Source organism: Sander lucioperca, chromosome 5 (genome assembly GCF_008315115.2).
Source record: "Sander lucioperca isolate FBNREF2018 chromosome 5, SLUC_FBN_1.2, whole genome shotgun sequence".
Lineage (NCBI taxonomy): Eukaryota > Metazoa > Chordata > Actinopteri > Perciformes > Percidae > Sander > Sander lucioperca.
Genome location: NC_050177.1, coordinates 30513255 through 30523254, shown reverse-complemented (window position 1 = coordinate 30523254; position 10000 = coordinate 30513255). Strand labels below are relative to the sequence as shown.

General features: G+C 43.2%; 1 protein-coding gene across 2 annotated transcripts in view; it reads right to left on the bottom strand.

Moving 5' to 3' along the window:
- The window catches only part of timm50 (translocase of inner mitochondrial membrane 50 homolog (S. cerevisiae)), a 73258-nt gene that overhangs the window by 30788 nt on the left and 32470 nt on the right, over positions 1 to 10000 (bottom strand). For both annotated transcript variants that reach the window (XR_004897441.1, XM_031304506.2), the window contains exons 5-6: positions 5681 to 5739; positions 2308 to 2427 (exon numbers count right to left, since the gene is read on the bottom strand). Coding sequence is in view for 1 of the 2 variants with exons in the window: in XM_031304506.2 (XP_031160366.2) it covers positions 2308 to 2427; positions 5681 to 5739 (179 nt within the window). In the remaining variant the exon portion in view is untranslated. The remainder of the gene's footprint in view (positions 1 to 2307; positions 2428 to 5680; positions 5740 to 10000) is intronic.

Sequence of the window (10000 nt, the reverse complement as noted above, 5' to 3'; positions counted from 1 at the left end):
TTAGTAAACTCTGGGTACACTAACAATGTTGTCAATGCTTTCGTTAAGGTGTAGAGCCCCTGGTGATACTTGGAGCAAAGTCTCATGTTGTGTCGAGCCTTCTTAGTGTTTTAAAAATAGCTATTTTGAGGCTAGCGTGAAAGTGCCCCTAGCACTCCCAGTCAGAAGGCCATTTGACCTAAAAATGAGAATACGGTACATCTTAACAGTGGCACCTCCGTCCTAAATATGCTTTTAAAACGAAAGTTTGACTCGGGTACATTCACAAAAAGTCTGTATAGGCTGCATTTTGGCGAGAGTTACGCTTTAAAGTTACCAGCTAACGGTAGCGGTAGCTAGCTAGCTTGTTTACGTTTTTCAAAACTAATCTAGTTGTAGTCTTGCAACGTGTGACCCTGCACGATCCCCTTCCTCGTCTTAACACATTCTGACAGTCTTTAACGTTGGATGTGAGATGGTGTCAGACTTTTTAAAGTCTGTTCAGAGTCATCTAGTGGACCGTTAGGGTTGGGTACCGAAACCCGGTTCCACTATGGAACCGGTTCCTACGCATACGGTAGTATTCGGACCGGATTAGAACGCAAATTTCGGTTCCGACTGAAATATTTTCCCTCTGTCGCTCCGGGCAGCGGCAGACTCTTTTTTCTTTCTCCTTTTTCTGCCGAGTGGCGCACGTACTCACGGTGGGAAGCGCAAGGCTTTTTGTACACGCTCCGAAACGGACATAAAATTTCACATTTTCTCTGTAGTCTACCGTGAGCTAGCTACCGTAAATGTAGGCTACTTTTAAAATGCCATATTTTCCCTCTGGGCTCACCAAAACGGACGTAAAAGCATGTTAGGCCGGTTACACACTGGAAGCGTCTCGCGAGCGTTTCAGCCGCGTGGCGTGTCCGTTTATATTTCGGCTCCCATGTTAACAGGTTAGAGCTTATACAGTACACTGCCTGCGTGAGACGCGCGTCTCGAGCTGCGTGCCTGCTAGAAATAGAACAGACGCCTATTTTTCACGCGAGTTGAGCCCCTGTTGGAAGCGTTTCCAGGCAAAATAGAATAGGAAAATATGTTTATATGTCATTTAGACACAAATGCATATTAATAAATGACATCTTGATGCTTGAAAGTCTCTAGGTTTTGACATCAATGTAGATATAAATGTAATAAAAAATTTCAGAGAAAAGATTTTCAAATATAGCACCTGTCATACAGAACGAAATATTCTGTAACATATTTTGCAGTCAATACTGCCGACGTTGTCTTACTTTAATCAAATCAGTAGGCTATATATTTATTTTAAGTAACAACTCTCCCCACACGTCGAACACGCCTATAAAAAGGGTAGAATAGGCTACAATAACAACGTAGTGTGTGTTCTGAGTGACGGTCCAGCTACACAAAGTTGTTATAAACAGACAGCCCACTTACCCAGTTTTCAGAGTTTGAATGTGTCGGCGCTATGTCCCGAGATCAGCCCTCCCTGTACCTAGCAGCAGGAGCAGCGCCGCCGCGTCACACACGCTTCTGGTGTGTAGGACACAGAAAAATCCACGCAGCCGCCACGCTTCTGAGACGCAACAGAAACGCCATGCTCGCGAGACGCTTCCAGTGTGTAACCGGCCTTAACCATTCACTGCACGGGATCGCTAGTAAACATATTACACTTGCTCTGCCGACCCTGTAGCCTGGTGGTGGGGGAGGCGGGACAGCCTCCCCAAATTGTCTACCCTTTCAAACTCCTCCCTGTGTGTCCAGGCCTCTTGGACACCACCTGAGAGAGTTTTCTCCTGTGCAGGACATGCCATAAGTCAGGAGAGGTGTCCTATCTTGCCAGAGAAGGCAAATATGGTAATTTTTCTGCAAAAGAACTGCTAAAGTTTGAAGCTGGTTGGCATCAGCAACTCAACATTTATTTTGTTGTTACTTGTTAATAGTGTAGCTGTTATTTGTTAAATTATTGTAGTTATGTGTTAGGTGACTTATGTTTACTTGTTATATATTTAAGTACTTTAAAGCATTAATATAATGTTCAATTTAAATAATTTTCAATAAAAAAAACAACAACTTTCTTTTATGTCATTTTTTCAGTTTTTAAAGAATCGGTTTAGGAATTGGTTCGGCATCGGAATCGTAAAAATCCAAACGGTACCCAACCCAATGGATCGTAGGCATAAAAATGTGCTTTTGTACAGTCCATTCTGTCTCATGTCCCTCTGTGATGGCAGCTTTCAGTGGGAACACTTTGAAAAGGCTACGACCTGTCATTTAGGCGGGGTCGTATTACACGTGGGCGAGCGTGAGGAGACGTACCGACCACTCGGGGTGCAGCAGGACGTCGGTGAGCTCCAGCACCAGGGTGTAGGGCGGCTGGTAGTACGGCTCCTTCAGAGGGTCCGGCAGCAGCTTCGGGCTCGTCGGCTCGATGATCATCTGACATTTAGATAGAGATTTTTAAAAAAAAAACTGTAAAATCCAGACACCAGAAAGTACGGTTTGCATTTGAGAGATTAAGTTTCCTGCACACACAAAAAAACATCACAACAGAAACAGAAGGTTAGTCTCGCAGAAGGTCTGGCTAGTCCACACAGCACCTCGGAACGGGAGAAAATAAGGTTAAATAAACGGGGAAAAAAACGTCCAAAAATAAATAAATATATTGATATTGATATTTTGCGTTGGTGTTGTAGCTTTTGCGTTGGTGTTGTAGCTTTTGCGTTCGTGTTGTAGCTGTAGCGTTCGTGTTGTAGCTGTAGCATTCGTTTTGTAGCTTTTGTGTTGTAGTTTTTGCGTTTGTGTTGTAGCTTTCGTGTTGTAGCTTTTGCGTTCGTGTTGTAGCTTTTGCGTTAACGTTGTAGCTTTTGCGTTCGCGTTGTAGCTTTTGCGTTCGTGTTGTAGCTTTTGCGTTCGTGTTGTAGCTTTTGTGTTGTAGTTTTTGCGTTTGTGTTGTAGCTTTTGTGTTGTAGCTTTTGCGTTCGTGTTGTAACTTTTGCGTTCGTGTTGTAGCTTTTGCGTTCGTTTTGTAGCTTTTGCGTTCGTGTTGTAGCTTTGCGTTCGTGTTGTAGCTTTTGTGTTGTAGTTTTTGCGTTTGTGTTGTAGCTTTCGTGTTGTAGCTTTTGCGTTTGTGTTGTAGCTTTTGTGTTGGTTTTGTAGCTTTTGCGTTCGCGTTGTAGCTTTTGCGTTCGTTGTAGCTTTTGCGTTCGCGTTGTAGCTTTTGCGTTCGCGTTGTAGCTTTTGCGTTCGCGTTGTAGCTTTTGTGTTGTAGTTTTTGCGTTTGTGTTGTAGCTTTTGTGTTGTAGCTTTTGCGTTCGTTTTGTAGCTTTTGCGTTCGTGTTGTAGCTTTTGCGTTCGCGTTGTAGCTTTTGCGTTCGTTGTAGCTTTTGCGTTCGCGTTGTAGCTTTTGTGTTGTAGTTTTTGCGTTTGTGTTGTAGCTTTTGTGTTGTAGCTTTTGCGTTCGTTTTGTAGCTTTTGCGTTTGTGTTGTAGCTTTTGCGTTCGCGTTGTAGCTTTTGCGTTCGCGTTGTAGCTTTTGCGTTCGCGTTGTAGCTTTTGCGTTCGTGTTGTAGCTTTTGCGTTCGTGTTGTAGCTTTTGTGTTGTAGTTTTTGCGTTTGTGTTGTAGCTTTCGTGTTGTAGCTTTTGTGTTGTAGCTTTTGCGTTTGTGTTGTAGCTTTTGTGTTGGTGTTGTAGCTTTTGCGTTCGTTTTGTAGCTTTTGCGTTCGCGTTGTAGCTTTTGTGTTGGTGTTGTAGCTTTTGCGTTCGTTTTGTAGCTTTTGCGTTCGCGTTGTAGCTTTTGCGTTCGCGTTGTAGCTTTTGCGTTCGCGTTGTAGCTTTTGCGTTCGCGTTGTAGCTTTTGTGTTGTAGTTTTGGCGTTTGTGTTGTAGCTTTTGTGTTGTAGCTTTTGCGTTTGTGTTGTAGCTTTTGCGTTCGTTTTGTAGCTTTTGCGTTCGTGTTGTAGCTTTTGCGTTCGCGTTGTAGCTTTTGCGTTCGCGTTGTAGCTTTTGCGTTCGTGTTGTAGCTTTTGTGTTGTAGTTTTTGCGTTTGTGTTGTAGCTTTTGTGTTGTAGCTTTTGCGTTCGTTTTGTAGCTTTTGCGTTCGTGTTGTAGCTTTTGCGTTCGTGTTGTAGCTTTTGCGTTCGTGTTGTAGCTTTTGCGTTCGTTTTGTAGCTTTTGCGTTCGTGTTGTAGCTTTTGCGTTCGTGTTGTAGCTTTTGTGTTGTAGTTTTTGCGTTTGTGTTGTAGCTTTCGTGTTGTAGCTTTTGCGTTTGTGTTGTAGCTTTTGCGTTCACGTTGTAGCTTTTGTGTTGGTTTTGTAGCTTTTGCGTTCGCGTTGTAGCTTTTGCGTTCGTTGTAGCTTTTGCGTTCGCGTTGTAGCTTTTGCGTTCGCGTTGTAGCTTTTGTGTTGTAGTTTTTGCGTTTGTGTTGTAGCTTTTGTGTTGTAGCTTTTGCGTTCGTTTTGTAGCTTTTGCGTTCGTGTTGTAGCTTTTGCGTTCGCGTTGTAGCTTTTGCGTTCGCGTTGTAGCTTTTGCGTTCGCGTTGTAGCTTTTGTGTTGTAGTTTTTGCGTTTGTGTTGTAGCTTTTGTGTTGTAGCTTTTGCGTTCGTTTTGTAGCTTTTGCGTTCGCGTTGTAGCTTTTGCGTTCGCGTTGTAGCTTTTGCGTTCGCGTTGTAGCTTTTGCGTTCGCGTTGTAGCTTTTGCGTTCGCGTTGTAGCTTTTGCGTTCGCGTTGTAGCTTTTGCGTTCGTGTTGTAGCTTTTGTGTTGTAGTTTTTGCGTTTGTGTTGTAGCTTTCGTGTTGTAGCTTTTGTGTTGTAGCTTTTGTGTTGGTGTTGTAGCTTTTGCGTTCGTTTTGTAGCTTTTGCGTTCGCGTTGTAGCTTTTGCGTTCACGTTGTAGCTTTTGCGTTCATGTTGTAGCTTTTGCGTTCACGTTGTAGCTTTTGCGTTCGCGTTGTAGCTTTTGTGTTGGTGTTGTAGCTTTTGCGTTCGTTTTGTAGCTTTTGCGTTCGCGTTGTAGCTTTTGCGTTCGTTTTGTAGCTTTTGCGTTCGCGTTGTAGCTTTTGTGTTGGTGTTGTAGCTTTTGCGTTTGTTTTGTAGCTTTTGCGTTCGCGTTGTAGCTTTTGCGTTCGCGGTGTAGCGTTCGTGTTGTATCTGTTGCGTTTGTGTTGTAGCTTTTGCGTTCGTGTTGTAGCTTTTGTGTTCATTTTCTAGCTTTTGCGTTCGTGTTGTAGCTTTTGCGTTCGTTTTGTAGCTTTTGTGTTGTAGTTTTTGCGTTTGTGTTGTAGCTTTCGTGTTGTAGCTTTTGTGTTGTAGCTTTTGCGTTTGTGTTGTAGCATTTGCAGTTGTGTTGCAGCTTTTGGGTTTGTGCTGAACTGTCTCGGCCGCCGTAGGTTCGCACTTTACTTAAGAATGACATTTTCCTGTCCGGTGTCTGGTACAGCTTCCACAGTAACGTCTCACTCAAACCATCATCACTTTTTAAATTCTGGCGACTCGGATTAAAAAAGTAAAAAGATACATGTGCGTCGATTCCGTTTGGTGAATCAACTTTTATTTGAGCGTGAAGAGAAAAGAGTCAAAGAAAAAGTGAGAAGCAAGAACAGTTAAGAAAACATCCGTCAACGTGGATGCCAAGTTTAAAGCAGTGGTAAAACTGTCAGTCAGATTTAAAGACTACGACACACGTGGGAACTCACCTGTCTGTAGTCCTGGAAATATTTGAAGGTTCTTCTCAACTGTTGGACGACGGGAGGATCTGAGAGCGAGAACACAGAGGAAAAACTGGTCATCAAATGTTTACAAAAGTCTCAAGACCCTTCAGCGTCGGGAACATACAGCAGATGATATTGCCCCCTGTAAAGCGCGTTGTTGCTTCATGTCTGAATGGTGCTTAACTCTTGTCACACTGCCCCGTTTAAAATTTTTGTTTTATAATCAGAAAATATGGGACGTAAAAATAAGTGCTGAAAATGTGTAGAAGAAAAATTTTAAAATTTAAAACGTTGGAAAAAGCAAAAACAAACTTTGTTTGAATTTTACAGCCGGTGGTATAAGAACATGAAAAACATGTCACCGTGAATAACCATTACATTTCCTCAGTGACGTTTAAGTTTTAGAGCGAAGCCGGATGAGCTGTGATTGGTCAGCTGATCACAGTTATTGATCATCAGAGAAACGATCAGACCACCAATGAGCCCGAGACACACGACCTGCTGATGATGCTGATAAGGCAGCGAGCCGAGTCCCGCTAATAACTCCTCCAGCTGTCAACGGGTTAATGACTAATAATTATAAAGACTATGCTTCCCATGGGGCCGCGGGCTCATTCACACAAAGAGGAGCATAATAGCAAGATGCACACGTGCTTCTCTCTAGCTTTCTATCTCTCTCTCTCTCTCTTTCTCTCAAACACACACGCTGAAGCTAGCACACTCCGGTCCCAGGGGACTCAAATCCCCAGAGTTCATAGCAGCGTGCTGAAGTAGGAAGCAGAAGCCATCTGCCACAGTCCCGCTGTGATGACGCGCTGACGCATTCACACGTGTGTGTGTGTGTGTGTCTGTGTCTATGTGTGTGTGTGTGTGTGTGTGTGTGTGTGTGTGTGTGAAAGCACAGGGGAGTCACTTTGTTTCTCTCGCTATGACTCTAGAGTCGCTACACGCTCTGAAGACAATCACCGTCACTCTCTCACTCGCTCTAACACACACACACACACACACACACACACACACACACACACACACACACACACACACACACAAAGAGATTGACGCATACACATACAACTATAAACTTCAGGCCACTTATGTAGGCTATGGAGAAAGCTCTGCGTGGAGCCTCTGTAGAACCATAAAGAGATTTGACAGTGATCACAAACTCTGGACTTTTTCATACTGGGACACTTGCTTTGAGTGATGAAATGAAGTGGAGTGATAAAACACACACACACACACACACACACACACACACACACACAGTGTGGGAGTCTAAGCGTGGCTGTTGAGTAACCTCTCCCCGGGGAACTCTCAACCAAACACACCCTTTAAGAGGGAAACTGAGTGTGTGTGTGTGTGTGTGTGTGTGTGTGTGCGTGCGTTTTGCAGCTTATTGTGGTATTTTCCAATGATGTCAGCCTCGTCAGTATGCGGGGATGCCTTCTGTGATGTGTGTTCGAGTCGGGGATTAACGCAAGCTTTTATTATGTTAATTGCAGGAGGGAGGAGGAGGAGGAGGAGGAAGAGGAGAGGTGGTGAAGGTGATGGGGGGAGGACGGAGGAGTGGAAGTGATGTCTCAGGACGGATGGACAGAGGATGACAGGAAAAGGATGGAGAGGAGGAGGAGGGGGAGGAATGTTTGTCATACTGAGCGGAGGCAGCCGGCGAGGATTTAAAATTCACGTCCGAATTTCCGTGGCCACTTTTGACTCTTTCGCTAACTGTCAACCAACCAGGATTCAGAGAGTATTAGGGGCTCTTATTTGGGGCTCCAGAATGGGTAGAGTTGTTCGGATACCGGGATCGGAAATGCCTCCAATACCAGCGTTTCCTCTAGGATTTTTTTTAAGAAGTGGGGGCAGATCTGTCCGAACAACAACCAATTTAACAATGTATAGTATGTGAAGTGTGAAGTTAAACTGGACAGGCTTAATAACCTTTGAATAGCTCTACTTGATGTTGAATTGCAATGGGAGTGGCAGCCAACAATATGTCAGGAGGATAATTTAAAAGGCAACATTGTTCTTTTACAGCACTTGGACATCTTAATTAGGTCCTATGTTCCCACATTTCTAAGTTTTTTCTTAAAATTGGGCCCTATGTTCCCACATTTCTAAGTTTTTTCTTAAAATTAGGCCCTATGTTCCCACATTTAAGTTTTTTCTTAAAATTAGGCCCTATGTTCCCACATTTCTAAGATTTTTCTTAAAATTAGGCCCTATGTTCCACATTTCTAAGTTTTTTCTTAAAATTAGGCCCTATGTTCCCACATTTCTAAGATTTTTCTTAAAATTAGGCCCTATGTTCCCACATTTAAGTTTTTTCTTAAAATTAGGCCCTATGTTCCCACATTTCTAAGATTTTTCTTAAAATTAGACCCTATGTTCCCACATTTCTAAGATTTTTCTTAAAATTAGGCCCTATGTTCCCACATTTCTAAGATTTTTCTTAAAATTAGGCCCTATGTTCCCACATTTCTAAGATTTTTCTTAAAATTGGGCCCTATGTTCCCACATTTCTAGGACATTTTTAGAATTAGGTCTTGTGTTCCTACATTTCTAAGATTTTTCTTAAAATTAGACCCTATGTTCCCACATTTCTAAGTTTTTTCTTAAAATTAGGCTCTATGTTCCCACATTTCTAAGATTTTTCTTAAAATTAGGCTCTATGTTCCCACATTTCTAAGATTTTTCTTAAAATTAGGCTCTATGTTCCCACATTTCTAAGATTTTTCTTAAAATTAGGCCCTATGTTCCCACATTTCTAAGATTTTTCTTAAAATTAGGCCCTATGTTCCCACATTTCTAAGATTTTTCTTAAAATTGGGCCCTATGTTCCCACATTTCTAGGACATTTTTAGAATTAGGTCTTGTGTTCCTACATTTCTAAGATTTTTCTTAAAATTAGACCCTATGTTCCCACATTTCTAAGTTTTTTCTTAAAATTAGGCCCTATGTTCCCACATTTCTAAGATTTTTCTTAAAATTAGACCCTATGTTCCCACATTTCTAAGATTTTTCTTAAAATTAGACCCTATGTTCCCACATTTCTAGGACATTTTTAGAATTAGGTCTTGTGTTCCTACATTTCCCTTCAATTTAAGCCCTATCCTCCCACAACATTTTTTAGGGTTAGGGGGATAAAATCTGATACAAATTCATGAAAAAGTAAATGTGGGAACATAGGACCTAATTTTAAGAAAAATCTTAGAAATGTGGAAACATAGGGTCTAATTTTAAGAAAAATCGCCACAAAGACGGCAGCAAAAATGTCTAACTGGAGAGACAACTAGATTCAGGAACTTCTGTCGGTAAGGGCTGATGCTGTAATCTTCAGACAAATTTAGGGAACCCCAAGAGACCAAATTACGAACTGACTATTTTCCTGAATTTTGGTTGGGTACCATGTGTGGAGGATACACTTCCACAGGATTAAAAGTCCTGTTGCACTTCTGAAATGCCTTTAATTACCTCCATTTGGAGTGTTAATTCGTCCCTAAACTGTCTGAACTGCCGTGTTTGTTTGGGTGTAAAAATAGTTGGGATTCCTGAGTCTTCTGCATTTCATCCTGATGACATTCCTGGGAGTTTTGGAGAAGATGCCACCGCCACCACCTCCTCCTCTTTCTCCTCCTCTCGTCCCTCCGCTTTCATCTCTCTCCCTCTCTAACGGTCTCCCTTTCATAGTCAAAGTCGGCTCTTTGTGCGAGAGGCCTCGCTCTGTCGAGCTGTCAGATCAGGGCTGTTGGTGTTTTTTTTCCTGGAAAACTGGCCTGGGTGGGCCCCGATCTGGGCCAAACAACTCGGAACGGACGTGTGTCGGGGTGACGCGGAGGCCAGTCGCGCTAAAACCACCCTGCCCGAGGTTATCGTAGTACGAGTAGTACAGATTTGGCTACGATGTATGTGTAGCGGCAGATTCAACCACGAGGATGTCAAACGCACCCTTCAGCTAATCGTGGAGCATTTTTCGCCGGATTTACAGCTCGTTCGAAATTCTGGTGTGGATGAAACAACCAAACTCTGGTCCGCTTGAAAACGGGGGTCTCTGTTCGCCTCAGAGTGATCTAAGGCCCCGTCTAGCACCCGGCGCAGCGCAAAGCCCGACGCAAGTGTCTTTGCTAGTTTAAGACAGACGCATTTGTCAATTTCCCGTCCAGCGCCCGCGTCGTTTAAACAGAAAATTCACCTGCGCCCGTTTGTGCACCCATGGGCATGCTGGTCTTACAGGGAGGTGTGTTCAGGTGCATTCTGGGCGTGCTGGTCTTACAGGGAGGTGTGTTCAGGTGCATTCTGGGCGTG